The sequence below is a fragment of the Vulpes lagopus genome, chromosome 4 (genome assembly GCF_018345385.1).
Source record: "Vulpes lagopus strain Blue_001 chromosome 4, ASM1834538v1, whole genome shotgun sequence".
In the NCBI taxonomy this organism is placed as follows: Eukaryota; Metazoa; Chordata; class Mammalia; order Carnivora; family Canidae; genus Vulpes; species Vulpes lagopus.
The window spans coordinates 117,119,752-117,139,526 of record NC_054827.1 but is presented as its reverse complement, the minus strand read 5'-3'; the positions used below and the strand labels follow the sequence as shown (position 1 = coordinate 117,139,526).

General features: G+C 50.8%; 1 protein-coding gene and 1 long non-coding RNA gene across 3 annotated transcripts in view; one reads left to right on the top strand and one right to left on the bottom strand.

The window, feature by feature from the left end:
- Positions 1–515: 515 nt before the first annotated feature.
- On the bottom strand, positions 516–6,673 carry LOC121489789. Of its 2 annotated transcripts, none has more exons than XR_005987420.1 (4): positions 6,542–6,673; positions 4,794–4,943; positions 1,372–1,494; positions 516–779 (listed from the first exon to the last, which is right to left on the bottom strand). It is a non-coding gene; the product is annotated as an uncharacterized LOC121489789 (long non-coding RNA). The 2 variants fall into 2 exon arrangements; XR_005987421.1 differs by lacking the exon at positions 6,542–6,673 and adding an exon at positions 5,316–5,470.
- ABHD17C (abhydrolase domain containing 17C, depalmitoylase) overlaps positions 6,236–19,775 on the top strand; it is a 47,227-nt gene continuing 33,687 nt past the window's right edge. Inside the window, exon 1 of the mRNA XM_041753138.1 lies at positions 6,236–6,861. Within this exon, the coding sequence (XP_041609072.1) occupies positions 6,284–6,861 (578 nt within the window). The 5' untranslated portion in view covers positions 6,236–6,283. The remainder of the gene's footprint in view (positions 6,862–19,775) is intronic.

Genomic DNA, 19,775 nt, shown 5'->3' with positions numbered 1-19,775 from the left:
CCACCCAGGTGCCCCTGTAAAATTTCATTTCTATTTTCCAGTTATCTTTTGGTTTCATTAAAAAACATCCTTGATTTTTTTGATCCATCAGAATCGAATTTTATCTTTTTTCAAATATTTAACCAGTAATTGAATGAATTAATATATCCCCACCGACCTATCAACTTAATCATACAGTAAATACTTATAAGCAGCTAGGTCATTTTGGTTCCTCTGCATAGTCTGATGCTGATATTACTTTTTTTGTGTGTGTTACTATTTTGTAAAGTATGTTTTTAGTATTTGTTCTTATAAATTTCCCTGGAATAACACTACAGATGAATCACTCTTGTACACTGTTTTAATATGTAGCTATCCAAAATTCTGGGGAAAAAAAAAAAACACCTTAAAATTAATGCCATGGGGTATTACTCTTTATCACCTTCAAATTAGATTTACAAACTCAGCATACAAAAGGCCATTCCCACTTTCTGTTTAGAAAAAATTACTTTTTTAATGTTGTCTATTACATCTTTGCATATTTTTAAAAAGTGATTAGAAATGACCAGCAATTGAATTCCAGTCAGTTGAGCTCCTATGACGTGGTGAGACATAATGTTTGGTGCTAATTATATAGAGTGGAACCTGAGAGTCCCAGTTCCCATCTTCAGCAGTTTACCATGTCCAAATTGTGCGATCAGTTTCAGGAGCGCTGGAGCTCCTGTGAGCAGTCCAGGCTCAGGGCGGGACTCGTGCCAACGGTGGGTTTGAAGATATAGTCATCCAGGCAACGGATGGAACTGTGAAAACACACATATGTGGGCGGCTGGTGTTTTATTTCTTTCAATCCTTATCTCTTGCAGTGCTTTCTAAGCATCCTGTAGATCCATGAGCTCATCCTGTAGATCCGTGAGCATTCCCCAGCTGGATTCCAGCGACTCCATTTTCAACACTTTTGATAAGGGCCCTTGGGCTGAAAAAGGTTCTGGGAAAAGATATTTTGCCTCCAAAAGCTCTTATCTGATCGGCAGGCCCCTTTCCCTACTGAACCCTGGCATAGGTTCCCTGGAAAAGCCTCCAAGTGTCATGTGTGCTATTTTTTCCCCCGAAATTATAAGCTCCCCCCACCTGACATTTCAGATGTGTTAGTTTAATAGATATCTCCTCCAAAATCTATCCCACCTTTAGTTATACTTTAATATTTTTTCTATGGGAAATAAGCGGAATCCAGGCATAAACTGTTTCACTGTTGAACAACACAATACTCTTTGTCCTGAGATAGGAGAGAACAGTGTAAAATCTTTTAATCTCTGATGGGGATTCCTCATCACCACATCAGGTTACAGTAACAAAATATCTAACTACAAGGACAAAGCAGTTTATTTTTCTCACCCAACAAGAAGCCCAGACAAAGGCAGGCCACAAAGCCTCTAGATTCTCATCTCTTGTTCACCACCTTCAGCGAGGAAATTCACCCTCATGGTTGCAAGGTGGCTGCTGTGACTCCAATAATTCCTGCAACCAGAGTGGGAAGAAAGGGAGGGGGCAAAGGCAAACATTATGGATGAGACTGGCTCTGTTAGTCTGTCCCCTCACGAAGTTCTCCACTTAGAGACTATTGGCCAGAAGCAAGCCACAGGGCTGTTCTCACAGCGGGGGAGGTGCGATGACTGTGCCTCTGAACTGGGAACATTGTCACCCAGAACAAACTCTAGCTCTGGGAGTAAGCAGGATGGGGGGATGCTACAGCTCCTCAGCTAGGGGACAGGCAGTGGCTAGAAACCCACTGTGATGCCATGTTGGCTTCGGATTGCTCTGTATCTTCTTCAAAGCCTGTACTGATAGTAATGCGCAAGGCAGAAGAAACGGGCTTATCCCCTGGTGCACTCATCGAAACACCCATTCATTCTTTATCACTTTAATTAATATTTACTGAGCATTTTCTCTCTGCCAGGCATGGATGGTGGGGAAAGGGTGGGGGAGCAGTGGTGACCACAATAAACACAATCCTTGCCTTCACAGAGCATCCACCCCTATATTAACAGAAAAGTAAAACAGGCCATTTATTTTAGATTTCTCTTTTACTGTGCATCTAAATAACCAGATTCATTTTTAAAGCATGAATATCCTTCTCTTATGATCAGTTAAAAATGATCATTCTCAGGGCACCTGGGTGGCTCACTGGGTTAAGTGTCTGCCTTCTGCTCAGGCGAAGCCTAGCCTCAGGATCCCTTGCCCATTCTTCCTCTCCCACTCCCGCTCCCCTGCTTGTGCTCTCTCTCACTCTCTGTCAAATAAATAAATAAAATCTTAAAAAAATAAAATAAATAAAAATGAGCATTCTCCTCTATGCTGTTGATACAGTTTTACTTTTATAAACTGAGTTAGATCTTGAGCAGCTCGACATTGGGCAGATCAATGTGGAAGAAAAGTTTGGTGTGGAAAGGGCCAATTAAATAACAAACTGGCAGATTTAGTTCCTGGGAATATTGTTCGGGTTACCAGTTCTGGCTGGTTTGGCAGGATGCAGTTGTGCCGATTTGCAGATCAGTCCTGGAGCTTCCTGAGGGCAGGAGGGCTGTGTCCTGGCCACCTCTGCATCCCCCCGATCCACAGTGACCGACTCGTGGTTAAGCACCTACCTAGTAAATATGTCTGCTGACCCAAACTCAAAGTTAGACCTTTCTCTACAAGAAGGTGAGAAGCCACACAGAAATTCCCTAGGGTCAAAACAAACAGCTAGTAATCCCTGACCTTTGCATTTTACAGGAAAAATGTATTCCCTCTGTGTTGCCCGTGAAAGTTTTCCTATCAGTATGGCAAGGCACACTGATGCATCAGTTGCTGGTGTGTTGGAGGTGTGCTGAGATATTGAACCCCTTAGGCCCGGGGAGGCCGAGCCCCGAAGCCACACCAACTTTTCCACAACTACGTGTAGCTCAAGGTACAAAATGTTCAGTAGCTCTGCTCTACGGCACCCGACTTTAGGGTCTCCATTTAACATTCACACAAGCCTGAGACGACACAGCTGTCTGAAGAAAGGTGGCCCTTTCGGTCCATCTCTGTGTCCCTTCTAAAAGCCAAATTTTTAGTTATTTACTTATTTATGCACTGGTATTCCACTGTCCGACCTTCTGCAAATCCTTTGTGGAACGAGGCAAGGCCTAAATAAGTATCTGGCTCTTTAATTTTCTGGATGATGTTAACACTGCTACAGGCCATCTAGAACACTGAGCTGTCTTTCCCATCAGCCACGTAGAGGACACCCCCTTGAGGCTCTGGTCACAGTGCCCTACTATGTATGAACTTCCTGCTACTCAACTCCTGCCAAGACAGGTGAGAGAGTGGTATTTAAGGAAGATGAATGAGCCTGCTAGATACCCTGTCATCTCTGTTCCTAGAGTCCTATTCCTATTCTGACTTTGATTAGGACTATCACCTTAGCTCCCCACAGAAACACCACCATTGAGCCAAGATTGAAGATACTCTCCTTAGCTTTTATGGGGAGTGGATGTTTTATTTTTTTTCTTTGAAGGCATCTGTGAAACTGTTCTAAATCTTCTCCTGCGGCTCTAATTAGATTGTAAGGTTCTTGAGAGAAGGGACAGTCTTACTCATCTTTGTAACTGTTGCACAAAAAAAAAAACCTTGGGTGCTATGAGCATAAAAAAAATTACATAATATATACACAAAAATTGAATACAAGGAGCAAAGTATAGATCCAAGCAGAGTGCACAGAAGTGTACCAACTTACAAACCTTTTTAAAGAAGGAAACCCAATCCTATGAAGCTAAAAATCTGGTTTTAGGCAAAGCTTCACCAAGTGTGAATAACTTTAAAATAGACTAAGAAATACTTTGTCGGCCTGCTTTACCAACTGGGTTTTCTCTGAACTTTTTAGATCATTCAAAAATGTCTAAAATTATTTCAGTGAAGAAATGGCCTTTTAAAACCAGGTCCTGGGGATCCCTGGGTGGCGCAGCGGTTTGGCGCCTGCCTTTGGCCCAGGGTGCAATCCTGGAAACCCGGGATCAAATCCCACGTCAGGCTCCCGGTGCATGGAGCCTGCTTCTCCCTCTGCCTATGTCTCTGCCTCCCTCTCTCTCTCTCTCTCTGTATGACTATCATAAATAAATAAAAATTAAAAAAAATTAAAAAAAAAATAAAACCAGGTCCTGAAGGTTAATGCAATCTGGATAGGCAAATTCATCTAGATGAGGGTGCTCAAAAATACTCCTCCTATTAAAGCCACAACAAAAGCTAAAATTCTCAGGACGTGTTACTTGAAACAATAGGTCCAGGGCTGAGATGCTGCCAACTTCCATGTCTCTAGCTGCCCTGCTGGCAGTCCGGGAAGGGGACCTCCTGTCCGTTCCTGAAAGGAAGTTCAGTTGCCAAATCAGGAGGCAGAAAGAGGAGTGTGGAAGGCTCTGTGAAATTGGCACCAGAGCATGCTCAGTTTCAGGCACTGAGAGTTATGTTTGAAAAAAAAAATCATTTAAAGGTGAGCGCCAAGAAGACAGTGGATTTAAATCATTTTAAGAAATCTTTCATGATTAAGACCACTTAAAAATCTTGGACCCAAGACACGTCTTGAGAAACTACCCCTGTAGAAGACACCTAGAAAACCCACCGCAGGCGGCACCAGAACGGACAAGCTCACAGGGTACCCTCCTAGGTGTGGAGCAGCCCTGATTCCTGCAGACACAGGGACGCTCTAAAGGCCCAGTCTCGCCCCTAGGGAGGTAACAACATGGCTCCACATGCAGAAACGACCTCCTGTAACGGGGACATGCGGCGCTGGCCGTCCTCACCCTCAACAGCAGCAGCCCTCGTGCTGAGACGTGAGCTGAGCTCAGGAAGCACAGATGCCAAGAGCCAAATATTGCAGGTACATGCCCATGCTCCTCCACCCATTAATGTTCTCTTCAGGAGATTCCCAAGAACCTCTGTGCACTGTGGAACTTGGATTTGGAGAAGGGAGAGAAGAGTGAGGGCCACAGTTCATGCAGGAGGATGCCCCCACCACCTGCGCGATCCCTTCGGCCGTGGGCCCCGTGCAGACCCTGGAGGAGACAGGGGCATGCTGGGGACCTGAGGCTCCTCTGGGCCCTGTGCGTCCCGGGGACGGCCCGTGCTGCCCAGGCCAGGCCCGGCAGGTGCCTGCGCCCCTCCAAGCTCCCCTGTGGGGTGGGCCCAGCAGTCTGCAAGCAGACCCCGGAGTAGGGGCGTCCCAGGGACCTGGGGTTCCTCTGTGCGCGCCTCCCAGGCCCAGCAGGAGCTCGCGGCCTCTCCAGGCTCCGCTGTGGGGTGAGCCCAACTGTCAGCGAGCAGACCTGGAGCAGGGGCATCCTGGGGACCTTTGTCTCCTCTGGGCCCCCGCGCGTCCTTGGGACGGGCCTGTGCTCTCCAGGTCCAGCAGGTACCCGGCTCCAGCAGGTATCCAGGTCCAGCAGGTGCCCGCGCCCCCCCCACGCCCCCAGGCCCGGCAGGTGCCCGCGCCCCCCCACGCCCCCAGGTCCAGCAGGTGCCCGCGCTCCCCCACGCCCCCAGGCCCGGCAGGTGCCCGCCCCCCCCACGCACCCAGGTCCAGCAGGTGCCCGCTCCCCCCCACGCCCCCAGGTCCAGCAGGTGCCCGCGCTCCCCCACGCCCCCAGGCCCGGCAGGTGCCTGCGCCCCCCCACGCCCCCAGGCCCGGCAGGTGCCCGCGCCCCCCCACGCCCCCAGGCCCGGCAGGTGCCCGCGCCCCCCCACGCCCCCAGGCCCGGCAGGTGCCCGCCCCCCCCACGCCCCCAGGCCCGGCAGGTGCCCGCGCCCCCCCACGCCCCCAGGCCCGGCAGGTGCCCGCGCCCCCCCACGCCCCCAGGCCCGGCAGGTGCCCGCGCCCCCCCACGCCCCCAGGCCCGGCAGGTGCCCGCCCCCCCCACGCCCCCGGGCCCGGCAGGTACCCGCGCCCCCCCCCCCCGGTCCAGCAGGTGCCCGCGGCCGTGGGGGGAGGGGTCGCGGAGCCCCGCCCCGGTGGCGGGCCGGGCGCCGAGTCCCCGCGGAGGCGGCGGCGCGCGATAACCCGGAAGTGGCGGCGGCGGCGGCGGCGGCGGCGGCGGGCGCGGGGCGGGGCGGGGGGGCGGCGCGCTGGAGCCATGGCCGCCGCCGCCGGCTTTGTGTGCCGCGTGCGGGCCCGGGCCGCCCGCTCCTCCGCCCGGTCGCGGGGCCGCCGCTGACCCGCCCCGCTCGCAGCGCCGCGCCCGGGCCCCGCCTCCCGCCCGCCCGCCCGCCCCCGCCGGCGGGGCTCCAGGCCGCCCCGATGCCCGAGCCAGGCCCCAGGATGAACGGCTTCTCGCTGGGCGAGCTGTGCTGGCTCTTCTGCTGCCCGCCCTGCCCGAGCCGCATCGCCGCCAAGCTGGCCTTCCTGCCGCCCGAGCCCACCTACACGGTGCTGGCGCCCGAGCAGCGCGGCCCCGCGCCCGCCCCGGCCCCCGCCGCCGCCGCCCCCCCCGCCGCGGCCCAGCCGGCGCCGCAGCAGCCCGAGGAGGGCGCGGGCCCGGGCGCGTGCAGCCTGCACCTGAGCGAGCGCGCCGACTGGCAGTACTCGCAGCGCGAGCTGGACGCCGTCGAGGTCTTCTTCTCGCGCACGGCCCGGGACAACCGGCTCGGCTGCATGTTCGTGCGCTGCGCGCCCTCCAGCCGCTACACGCTGCTCTTCTCGCACGGCAACGCCGTGGACCTGGGCCAGATGTGCAGCTTCTACATCGGCCTGGGCTCGCGCATCAACTGCAACATTTTCTCCTACGACTACTCGGGCTACGGCGTCAGCTCGGGCAAGCCCTCCGAGAAGAACCTGTACGCCGACATCGACGCCGCGTGGCAGGCGCTGCGCACCCGGTGAGCCTGGGGGGGCCGGGGCGGGGGGGCCGGGGCCGGGGGGGCCGGGGCCGGGGGCCCCTCCTCCCCCCCTCCCAGGCCGCGCGCCAGCAGGGCCCCTCCCGCCCCCGCCCAGGCCGCTGTGGATTCGCGTCTCCCCCCCCCCCCCCCGCCCTCCGCTCCCTGCTGCGCCCCGGCCCGGGCTGAGCCTGTGGGGCACGCCTCGTGCCTCCGGGCCCCGGCGGCCCTTCGTGGCTCTGGCCAGCGCCAGGGGCGGCGTGGGGAGCTCAGGCGCGGGGCAGGAGCAAGTTGGCTCGCGGTTTGCGTGATCGGCCGCCACCGCGCCGAGGCCCGCAGACCCGGTGACCTTGGGCAAGGCACCGGAGCCTGTGGACCTCGGGCCGCTGCGCTGTGTAATCGGGGGGCGCCGCGGTGCAGGTGCGCGGGGCGCGTGGGTGGGCAGCCCTGAGGGGCCTGGGCGGCCTGGAGGGCGATGGGGGTCAAGTCCGCCTCCTGCTAGGCAAAGGAGCCGGCACCCTGCGGGCCGGAGGTCAGCTGCTGGCTGGCGGCCTGGCACCTTCCACAGAGCTCAGGAACAAGCCCGCGAGGAGTTGGAGCCTTACGTGATGGGGTTTGGGGAATCGCTTGACCTTGAATTAGCATTCGCAGAAGGACTGGAAAGTATTCATTGAGGAAGGGCCTTTGATGTAGAAGGCCCAAATGGCAGGCATGGTTCCCCAGCCCTGGGCCAGAGAAGCACACAGAAAACTGGAGTTTTATTCTCAACGAAGGCATACATCTGGCAGGTGGGCAGGTCACCTCACCTGTTTGTGCTCTAGGTTTGGTATTTGTGACTTTTCCCCACCTGCTCGGGAGCAATGATGGTGAAAAAAACTGAGGTCATGTCGATAATGACATCTGATTTCTTCCATGGGATGGGTCCCCAGGGTCAGTGCAGTTGGCAGGCTTCTGGCAACGGGCACTTAAATGTTTTTATCTAGAATGTGTTTACTTGGCTTATGCATGTCGCCAACATGAATGATTTTGTCTCCTTTTGTATTCTTATGAGCCTGTGCTCATAAATTACCCTTTGTCTTTCTGGGAAAATGCCTTGTCCAACAGGAATGTATTTAGGCTTTAATATACATTGTTACCTGTGTTCTCTTGGAGTCCAGAAGGACTTCATTTGGATGATGATTTTTCGAAAATGGTTTGGGCAGATCAGAATATATCATACGTAGATACACTGAATCCAGATCCACAAGTAGTTGGATGCCACCTGTTCCAGTAAAGGGTTTCAAAACTGTGTGTCCTACACAGTCAACACATTGCTGTCACATACTGTTGCTAAAGGTATTAAGAAATAAGGGTTGGCATTAAATATTTTAAAAATGAAACGTTAAAATCCTATCTTGAGTATCAGGATGTGAGAATTTGTGTAGACCATTGTTCCTATGTGTGCATAACTATGTTAGAAGGAAAGTCTTTCATATGGGAGGCAGGCCCTTTGCCCTGAATATACAGGTGTGGCTGTGTTACAAAGTATGCTAGAAGTAGTTATTTCCTGGAGACTTTTGTCATATTTTGATTAATTAAGGGCATTGTTTTTGGATAAACGCTTCAATTGTGGAACATCTGATGATACATCTAAATTACACCTACCGTTTATTTAATTTTACATTAGAATTCACATCTAGATTGATTTGCGCATCTGTAAGATGGGTAGAATGCAAGAGCTACAATGAGAGTCTTAGAATATGAAGAAACTTACAAATCATTTTGCCCTGTGCTTTCCACTGTTTGGACGGTGACCCCCCAGTAACACACACATATCGTGTCTTGATCAAGCACACACATGTACATCAATATCTGTCTGTACACGTTTGTGACTGAAGCACATGTTTCACAAAACTGTATTTTTTCCATGGGCAATGTGCATGGCGTAATATATTCCGTCTTATTTCACATTAAAAAAGGAAAAAAGAAAAAAGAAGATGAAGAAGAATGTGGGTTGCTAGCCACTGGATTTATTTCCTAACTTCTGGACACTGCTCTTGTGCATCCACCTCGTCTGGTGGAGGCCTAGGGAAGGTCATCTCATGGTGGACCAGCAGCAGGTCTCTTGGCTGCTGCTTGCATGCTCTTTCCCTCCACCCCATGCAAACCTATTTATCAGATTTCTCAAGAGGTGCATTTATGTGTGTCAGTTGTTCTAATGACAGAGAAGTTACTGATTCCAGTCCTCTCACTGCCTGCGTGCAGCCGGCGCTCTCATTCTCTGTAGCTCCTGTGCCTTACCCTTGCCTGGAAGGTGCCCTGTTCTTGTTCTTTGCCCACTTATGGCTCTGTCTGTCCTTGCCCAGACAGGGGTGCCTTCCACCACAGGTACCCGTTCTGAGGCTGGGTTAGACCCCACCGCCCACCTCCGCCCCTGCTGTGTCGTCTTTGGGGTCCTCTTTTCTCACCTCTTGGTTAAGCACGCTGCTCAAGATCCTGGAGGAAGAGACTGCCTTGTCTTGTGTGGTCTCCATCTCCAGACTTGGGTTGGCTCCCAGGAGGACTGTGGGTCAGGTGTGTGTATCCATGCCGTACATTCCCCAAAGCACCTGGCCCGGGGCTGGCCCCCCTCCTCAGGATCACCTCTAGCCCTGTCGGAAACACTCGATCCCGTCCGGATCCTAATGGGACTCCAAGACCCTCTGTCTTCCTGGGCAGCTGGCGTTCCACCCCTTGACCTGCACTTATACTTTTTTACTATGTCCTGTTATTTAATGGTCTTTCCCACTAAATTGAAAGTCCTTTGCGGCAGGGATTTCGTGTCAACGATGGCTTAGAATAACAGGTATGCATTAAATATTTGTTTAACGGATGGCACATATGGATGCCCCATGAGTAAATTAATGGGATAAATTTAGTTTTCCTGAGTTGGACTCTTACAGACAAGAGTTGGGTCTTATTTTACCTCCAAAGTTTTAATATCCATGAGTACAACCACAGACCGAAAAAGAGGGGGAGTGTTATGATGGATTGGCTTGAGGTCTCATCTACTTTGTATCCATTATATGGATGTTCTTGGAACAGGAAAGCGGTTGTATTGAACAGAAGAAGAGTAATGATAACCCTTCCTTTATATTCCTCTCCATCTGTATTCGTCCCCGGTCTGCAGCAGCCCCTGTGCGTGCTGTAATGAGCTGCCTGGTTCTTGATGGAGGACTTCCCATGTAGACAATGCTTAGTACACGTACTACCCACATGCATGGGTGAGGATAGCACGTCCTCTAAGTGATGTGTGGTGAAGCGGGCAAGTAGTCTGAAATAAAGGTTTGGGGAGAAGTAAACTTGAAGGCAAGAAGGATGTTCATTGCTATTTGGCCAGCAGGTGATCATTTTAAGCATTTGAAAAATTGGTAGGAAAGGTGTGGAATTGAAATAGGTTTGGAGGATCCAGAAAGAGTGTGGTCCCAGCATGGGAGAAGTAAGTTGGTGTCCTAGTCTGTTCAGGCTGCTATAAGGAGATACCACACTGAGTGGCCCAGAGATAACAGAAATTTATCCCTCACAGTTCTGGAGGCTGGAAGTCTGAGATCAGGGCACCAGCATTTCTGGGGTCCAGTGAGGACCCTCTTCCTGATTACAGACTGCGGGAACAGTTGTTCTTGGGCTGCTCTTATAAGGGCACTAACTCCACCAGAAGGGCCCCACCCTCATGACCTAACCACCTGCCAGAAGTCCCACCTCTTAATACCATCACTTTGGGAGTAAGACTTTAACATCTGAATTTTGGGGGAGGGGCTGCGAATATCTAGTCCCCCAGCAGGTGGTGTGGGAACAATGAGAGGAGGTTCTCTACTAGGGAACCTGAGCCTGATTGAAAGCTTTAAGGTTAGGATGTGCTTTACACTGTGTCACATCCCTTGTAAGTGTGTTGTCAATACAAGCAGTTGAGGGAATGCATTAGAATCCCTTGGAAATATTTGTAGAGAGACACTGAAGATCAGTGCAGCCTTATTGGAAAGTGGTGTTGTAACATGAGCCGGGGAGGTGATTACTCTGTGTGGGAAGAGCTGCCTATAGGCTTATGATTAAGCCCCTCAGCACCCATCCTCGTCCTCTGGGGGGTCTCCTGGGATGCCAGCCAGTGCAGATGTTGTAGAAGGGGGACCTACCCAGGATTCAAGGTGTGAATCAAGCCAATTCACAAGTATAAACCCAAATAAGCAAATGACCCCGAGGATGAGGCGACAGGGGGGTGGAGAGTATTTTGAAATGTTTTCATCTAGAAAGACAAGAGGGGGGCATTTGTGGTTGAGTGCATCACCAGTGTTACCAGTGCCTCCAAGGAAGCTGTTGGAACCTTCCATTTGATGCAGAGACTGTGGGAGAGCCAGGCAGTTGGTGACAGAGATGCTGACCCCATCAGAGAAAGCAAATGCAGAGAGAAGGAGGAATGATTTTCAGTGCCTCGGAGCCAGAGGCAACTTACAGAAGACGGTTTGTTTGCTTGACCAGTTCGCCGTGAACCGTTAGCCATATGTGTGTGTGTGCTTGTACCAGATGTGAGGGGACGAGGGCAGGGTCCCCTTGAGCATCACTAGCCCCAAATGCTTGCTTGCTTGTTTGCTTTTTCTTTTTTGCAAAAGGATGAACTCGATTTTAGAGGCCGTTTTTTTTTTTTTTTTTTCCCCTCCAGCCAGAAGGTCTCACACATTTATTCCTGAACCAACCTCCTGGTGTGGAGGCACAGTAACAGAAAAGAATCATTCCCCCAGTAGAACACGTCTGTTGTTCAGGCGGTAGGATGTTCACAGAGTGATAGGATAGGACCACGTGACCCTCATGCAGCTTTGATACGTGGGCCACCCCGCGGGCGATGCCGGTGGACCCAGCCTGGTTCTCCTCTAGCACCTCCTCTTGGAGTTCCGCCTGATTTTATTACCAATTTTCATCCGAATCCCCTGGGGAATGGGACAATTCTGGTTTTGCTTCTTGGCCAGGGGTCGCTTGATCCTGGAAGTCTGGTGAGAAGAAGAGGGACTGCCGGCTACATACACATCCCTGGTGGCAAAAAGGAGTGATTTTAGAGGCATTTTGCCTACGTAACTACATGTTGCTGTTTTATTGACTTCTGTGTCTGTGATTCAGAGGATCTGTAGCTAGACAATCAGAAGTCCCAGGAAGGCTATAGTGGGTGCCCTGGGGGTGGGATCTGGCTGCTGGTTGTGAATGCTGTTTATCATTCTGACCTGCAGGAGCGGAGCAGGTCCTTTCCCGGGGAGTCAGAGCACGTCAGAAGCACGACTTTGCTCCCTGTTCCCTCAGAGGCAATACTGCGGTGCCTTTAAGGGCAGGATGCTTAGGATTTCTACCTGGGTTCGACTGGGGATGAGAAAAACAGAGGTGTTAGAAATAGTGGTGTATACGAGGCAAAAGCTCCGTGGTACTTCTGGAAAGGGGATAGAATATTGGCTTGCAAGTTGAGGCAGCTGATGTGAGATTATCTGCCTGGAAGAGTGTAACCCTTCCAAAGAGACTTGTGCGAGCCCAAGTGGGCGAAGTGTGTTTTGGGGTGTGCAGGCCGCCTTATCCTGGGCATCTCTTCCCTGCCCCCTCCGAGTGCACTTGTGCCCTGCGGCTCGCAGGGAGGGTTTTTCTCCGGCCCCAGCACACTCTGAGCTTTCATGTCCTAGTTTTGTAGTAACTTCTCCATGGTTCTGTGTGGAGGGCCCGGCTCTCTCTGGTGCCCCTGGGGCAGAAGATCCCAGGAGCGCTGCATGTTTCTGTGTGAATGGGCCACTCCTCCCTGTTTTGTCTTCTGCACGCATTTGTGTTTATTCAGGGAGCTCCTAGGGGCTGGGGCCCTCCATGTGGAAGCGCCTGTTTTCCTCTCTTCTTTCTGGAGGGGTCACTTCAGGGATGTCACCTTGAGGTCACTCAGTGTACCGCTGACGTTGGGCCTTGCCATCTCCTACCACTTTGGCTCGTCTCCTCTCTGCACATGTCACTTGTCTCCCCTGTTCTGTGTTGGTGATCCCATAGGAGACTCCGGAGCCGGCATAGGGTCCACAGCCTTCGTGGCAGGGCCAGAACACCCCTCTCCATTGTACTTTGCTTAAGCTCATGCTGAGACTATAAATCTCCTCTTGAAGAGGCCTGACGTGCCTGGATACACTTAGGAGATCATTACTTGGCTGTTCGAATGACTTTTTTTTTCAGGATTGCTTTAAATAATAGGCTTCCTGATTTGTCTAAGAGATTTAATTTACAAAAGTTAGATAAGCACAGAACCTTTTGAGCTAGGGAAATTAGTTCTGAGGCTGGAACTCCTCCTAGTCCCTCATGTCACCTTGAACAGGGCACATCCCAAGAGAGACACCGGGGCGGGGCCCTATTGCATCCGTTCCCCCCACACTTGGGGGGGAGGGGGCTCTGCTAGCCAGGCTCCTGCCCCTCCTGGTTGCAGGGGGTGTGAGGCCCGCTCTCCACAGAGCTTCAGCCTCCACAGGGCTCACTCCAACAGTTGCCTATCAATTGTTAGCCTTGAAGAGTAGCCCACAGTTGATTCCTTACAGCAAGTCAATAGAACAGGGACACCATTGCCTTTTTGTGACCACATGTGTGGGCTCCCGTGGCCGGGCTGGAGGCCACAGAGGCTATAGGAAAATTGACCTCCCCTCACTCATTCCTCTTGTCTCCTGCCCCATGACCAGTGGCTACTCTGGGATAGTGGGCTGCTGGTGGCCAGTGGCCGGTGGTGTGGACTTGCTCTGAGCGGCACGTGGGGCAGCGGCAAGTGGGCAGGCTAGGTGAAGGCGGCAGAGAAACAGGCCAGGGTGTGCAGGTGTGGCTTCTGAGCCGCTTCACATAGAGGTTCCCAGCTTGAGATGTTGTCGAGATTTATTTCTTCATTGAGGTGATTTACAGCCGTACTGATTTCTGGCTCTTATGTCAGAGGAACAGAGCAAGGATCTCTCAAGGGTGACCTGGTGAGGAATGTTCCTGCAAGTCTGAGCTTTCTCCGATGCTTTTGTGGCGAAGGGCAGAGGTTTTCAAGTCCAGCACACCTGAGTTCAGATCCTGCCTGTGCCACTCATTGACTGCTTGGCCTCAGGCAAGTTTCCTAACTTGTGGGGCTGTGATGGTGATGGTCAGACTCACTGTGTCAGTGCTAGTAAAATAATATTATCACTGTGTCAGGGGCTCTAATGCAGTGCTTCCCACATCACAAGAGCACCACAAATAGGCTGTTATTATTGTTCACGATCATGAATAAAATTATCAGAGCTGTAATAACGAAATGTTCAGCTCATGCGGAAGGCGCCTTAAGGAACTTGCTTCCTTCCCCTCTCTCTGTAGACATAAATACCCGGGGCAAGCCTGGTTTGGTGACTGGGTGCAAAGGATGGCAGAGATGTCCTGGCTCTGCGCTCGTCCCCCTGGGAGATTTGTTCCAAGATGGATCGCACCAAACCTGTGTGTGTGTGCGTGCTTTCTCTTGGGTACACACCTGTGATCGAGTCGAATGTGTAAACTAGGCACAGTGAGACATGTGCAGCGAGAACTCGTAATAAATAGGACACCCGTAGCAGTATCCCATCACGAAGGTTATGTGAACGTGTTCTCCCTCTCAAACTACCTTACTGCACCATACTCCCCCTCCTTCTGAGGATGGGAGATGATTCAGTGCCTGCACGATGAGATGACATGCGGTGCATGGCATAGCCATGGTGACGTAGCATGAGGCTGCCTGTGACCTTCTGACGATGCGTCCGGAGGATCATCGACTTCCCGCCTGCGGTTGAGCTGCAGCAACTGGAAACCCAGCCTCGGGGGTTTGGGGGTTATTGTATATGCTCCTATAAGGGGCAGAGGCAGTTTGAATTTATTCCTCTGGGCTCTGCGTCTCATGTTGGGGAACATCTGCATGAGCGTTTTAGATCGGATGGCATATCACTCACCAAAGTGTTTATGTGCCCAAAGGAGGCCTTGAAAGGAGGGGAGACTTTACCTGTAATCTAACACTTTGCACTTACTTTGCACACTGTCCCTCTCTTGCTTGCTGCACCATGCCCTTTGTAGGCCTAGCTCGTGGGTGCAGGGCGTGCATTCTGGCAGGAGCCAGAGACTTCTTGGGGCATAGAGTCCGGGATGGGGAGGACGAGAAGGTAAAACCCAGTCCCTATGCACCACTCAGGACGTGCTGGTTGCTCTTTGCTACTGGGATGACCTTCAATAGATAGCTGTCCTCCCCTTTTCCTAAAGTTGGCTCAGACACCTGAATCACACACTTCCTTTTAAAATATGAATGCTCCCATGATGCCTTGTACCTCAGATTCCCGTTGAGTTTTCAAGGCTCTGTGTAATGGAGCTCATTGATAACTTCCACGCTATCGATTTACTTGAGAGCGCTCAAGGACCGTGGCACCATGGTGAAACTGGAAACCTCTGTTTCCAGAAAGTCTAGGTCATTCAGATTCAGTGCTCAGACGGCTCGTTAACAGTTGCCTATCAATTATTTGCTGAATCACTGAGGAGAGCCCTACCTCAAGATTATTTGTTAATAGAGCATGGCTTAAATTTTCCAATAAAAAAAGGAGCATAAAGAATCCTGGTACTGATTATTAGTTTATTACCTTTAGTTTACATTTTTTAAGTGGTTAAAATGAAACTTGGGCAGTTAGGTTGCAGGGGAGTGGGATATAAAGTGAGCCTGTATGCAGAATATATCCGCAGAGTGAGTTTCCAGACGTTAATTATAACTGCTAGCTAGCCCCTCTGTTATTATAGTTAGTCATCAAATGAGAATTCCAACTTACCCAAAACTATTTTTAGTGATTGTCACGGACAGAACCAAACCGTGTGCAGTGATAATTATATTGCCTGCAAAGGTCTATATTGCCAGCACAAGCGTTTTGTTATCTGGGTTAACTTAAATATTTTGATTTATCCCTATTGTTGTAAATAACTCAAGGGTATTCTAAATTCTCTGGTTTTTGTTGTATCCTTGTAAACCTGTATTTGTACCATTTTAGTATATATATATATATATATATATATATATATATATATATATATATATAGAAAGGACCATTCACATATTAATCACTTCTATGCATGTTTTATGTTACATAACCAGGCTGGATGAAATAATATTTTAAATGAACATGCTGCCATATGTTTAATTGGAAGAAGTTAGTTTTTCTCACTAAAACTTCAAGAAAACCCCAGAAAGAACATGATTATAGGAGAGGGAGAGCTTGGAGGCCTGCTGGGCAGCCCTGCTGCAGCTCAGAGTTGGCAGGTCGTAAACACAGCTCTCCATCTTTCCGATCACCCTTCATTGTTTCCGGGTCCACGTTGCAGGCTCCTCTCTGATGCCTTCCTGTCTGTCCACACATCTGGCCAGCCACGCCTTGCTGCAGAGCCTGCACACCTGGATCCCAGTGCCCTTTGCCAACCCACCCGTGCTGACTGCCCCACAGCTTACACACTCATGAACCCTGAGAGCCTGCGCCTCAACCTTGCCATGGGTCCCCTCTGCCACCCTGTGTGGCTCCTCAGCCCCTGTCTGTGGCCACACCTTGTACCTGTCATCTCTGGCAACGCTCCACTGCCAGGACTTGGAATTATGAGACATCCTTTTCTGACTCAATCTCATATCCTGTTGGATCTGTTTATTTAACAAATGTATTAAGGGCCTGCCATGGGCCAGACATTCTTCCAGAACAAAACAAACACAAAATCCCTGCTGTTTGAAGCTTTCACTCACAGGGGGCAGATAACAAGGAAAAACAGTCATCCTAATAATTGTGTAAACAGCATTTGATTAGAATATGATAAACATTATGGAGAAGAATGTAGAGCAGAGTAGGGAGATGAGAACCTCAGAGTGCCGGTGTGTGCAGTGCGGTTTTCAAAGGTGAGAATGTGCTTCATCTAGAGAATGACATCTGGCATAGTGCGGCGAGGGGTTAGCCATGTGGCTCTGTGCAGGAAGGGCCGAGGACAAAGGAAGGCCCTGAGGTTCATGGAACATCCCAGAAGCTGGTGTGGCTGGAGCGGGACCCTTGAGCCTCACAGCGGGAGCAGAACCCGCAGAAGGAGCCCCTACAGTGGGGCGGGGGGCCGTCTCTGGCCTCACACACCATCACATGGGGCTTGAGCAGCATGCAGTGGGAGCCTTGAGGACAGAGATGGCCGGATTTGGTGGGTTTCATTGGCTCTCCAGGATTGTGTCGATGATGAAGAACGGAGGGCCGTGTACCAGGAGGGAGGAAGAAAGACAGCTAGGATTCACCTGCAGGGTCGCAGCTCAGAGATGGTGGTGGTGTGGGTCAGAGTGCTGGCAGCAGAGGTTCTGAGAGGTGCTCAGATTTGGAGTGTTCTTGCAAAAAAAAATAGATCACACTCCCGTGGAACTAGGGCAATGCCACCTGTACACGAGGCCCTTGACGCCCTCGACGACCGGAGCATGTCACCAAGAGGGGCCGTGTGCACCGAGGACTTTGTGTTCAGCCTCAGGATCCCTTAGGTCCTAGGAAGGGAGGCTTTGGGTAGCTGCGGGTGGCATCCCACCTTCAGGCGGAGGTCCCCTCGCCTGTGCTGGGTGTAGATTGTGACCCGGCCCAGAGGCCCTGAGATCCTGCCCGCCACCTACCTGTGGCCATCCCCTGCTTGCCTGGCCTGCCTTCTGTGGGAGGAGGCCGGTTCCTTGAGCGACATCTGATGGTGGGACTGGCCCCAGCAGGGTGACCACAGTACAGTGAGGAGACGGAGCCCATTGGTCCTTCTTGTTGAGTCTGGTGCAGGAGTATCAATGTGGCACTCTCTGTCCCCACACAGGTGGGGCTGCTGCTTTCTGGTGTGTTTCCCTAAGACCTAGGGGAGGGGCCGTGGTCACTGGTATTGAGGGGATTTGTGTATTTCGTGTCAGCTGATAATGAAGAGGATGCAAAATTGGGAGAACAGGGTCCCTGAAATAACACGGGCTGCCTGTGTATGACCTTCACTCCCTCAGGACCTTGAGATCTGTATCCCTGCTCGGTGTCTTCCCCTGCTACACTGTTTTGTTTTGTTTTTTTTTTTTACTTTATTATTATGTGCGAGAAAAATAAAACATTAAAATGAACCCCACACCCTTATCACCCACCTTCCGCAGTTACCAGCATCTGCCGTACTTGTGGCATCTGCAAACACCTCCACCTGCACCCCTTCCTCGATTCTGTCGTTCCTCTCCTGTACATCTCTTCTATGATAAGAAAAATTCGCACCATCCAACTGCACACGTCCTATCCCAGCAGCCCGATTTCCCGGTAACATCTCGCTGTGTGGGTCAGCACTCAGCCATGGTGAGGAGCCAGCTGCAGAGCCAGGCTTTCCTCGTGTGCTGTGCACGTGTCCTGCCATTAGTGGGGTATGGATTGCAGTCCGAGAATAGATCTAAGGGAGACATTACATAGATTTCATACCAAATAGTCATCAAAGGAAAGGCACTGGAGTCTTGGCCATTGTTTTCAGCATCCGTGTTGTAAAGATAGATAGATAGGAACTCTGGGGCGGGGCGGTCCCATTTATCTAGAATGAGTGGGGTGCAGTAAAAAGGATCACTGGTCTGGAGCTAGGAAGTGTGGCTCCTAGTCGGGTATTGACGTGCACCGACGTGTGTGGCCTGGGGAGTCGTGTACTGTGTTTGGGCCTTATTTTCTCTATTCATAAACAGGAGGTTTGCTTTAGATGTCGGTTTTGGTTTAACCATCACTCACTGAACATCTCCTTTGTGCAAAGCATATTTCCTACGTGATGTAATTCTAATCATCACATCTGTGAGGCAGGAACTATTGTCACCTCCATTTTATTTATTTATTTTTAAAGATTTTACTTATTCATGAGAGACACACAGAGAGAGACAGACATAGACAGAGGGAGAAGCAGGCTCCCTTCGGGAGCCCAATGTGGAACTTGATCCCGGGACCCCAGGCTCATGACCTGAGCTGAAGGCAGATGCTCAACCACTGAGCCACCCAGGTGCCCCATCACTTTCATTTTAGAGACTGGAAAACTGAAGACCAGGAGAGATAAATGACTTGCCCAGAGCCACACAGAGTGAAGAGGTGAGCCAGGATTCAGACTCCAGCAGCCTGACCCTGGGGCTCACATTTTACAGTCCAGTGAAGTTCTCTACATTAGTGACCTCCCAGGGTGAAGGGGGCTGAGCATCTTGGAAGGTGCTCCAGACTGTATATGGGGTGCCAAGGGAAAACACCAGAACTTACATTTCTGTTCATTATTTATTGCTTTTCAATATCTGTCTTTTATTTTAAATGCTCATAGGATTTTATACAATGTTTTAAAACACTCACATATATAAGTCTGTGTCTATACACGTGTCAGAAATACAGCTCTCATTTTTAGCGGGGAGGTCACATGGTGAAAAGTTTAGACACCAGTGGTCTAGATTCACATTGAAACTTAGTATTTTTTGGATTTCTTTTCTTAGAATCCTAGGATCAGAGCATGGTGAGAAATTTAAATTTTTAGAATTTTCAACCGTTCAGCAATTCAAGTGCCTGATGTATGTCAGGTGCTGGGCCAGATGCTTGCTACAGTCTTTCATTGTTACTAGATCTTTTAATGTACAAAAAAAAAAAAAAAAAAAGACACCCACAAAACCTTCAATTTGCATTTAAAAGATGACTTTGAATACCCTTGGAGAGACTCCCCCCGCCCCCCCCCATGGAATTCTGTACTTTTGTCTAACAGTATTCTGAAGACAAAAAAAAAAAAAGTCTCCTGAACCTTTGGAAATTAGTTGAAAGGAAGAGAAGAAATGATTCTTTTCTAGTGAGATGAGCGGTTCTGACTGCTTCGCCTTTCACATTGTGGATTCTGATAGGGATGATCATGCTCAGGGGGCTGGTACACAAAACCCTGTAACTTTT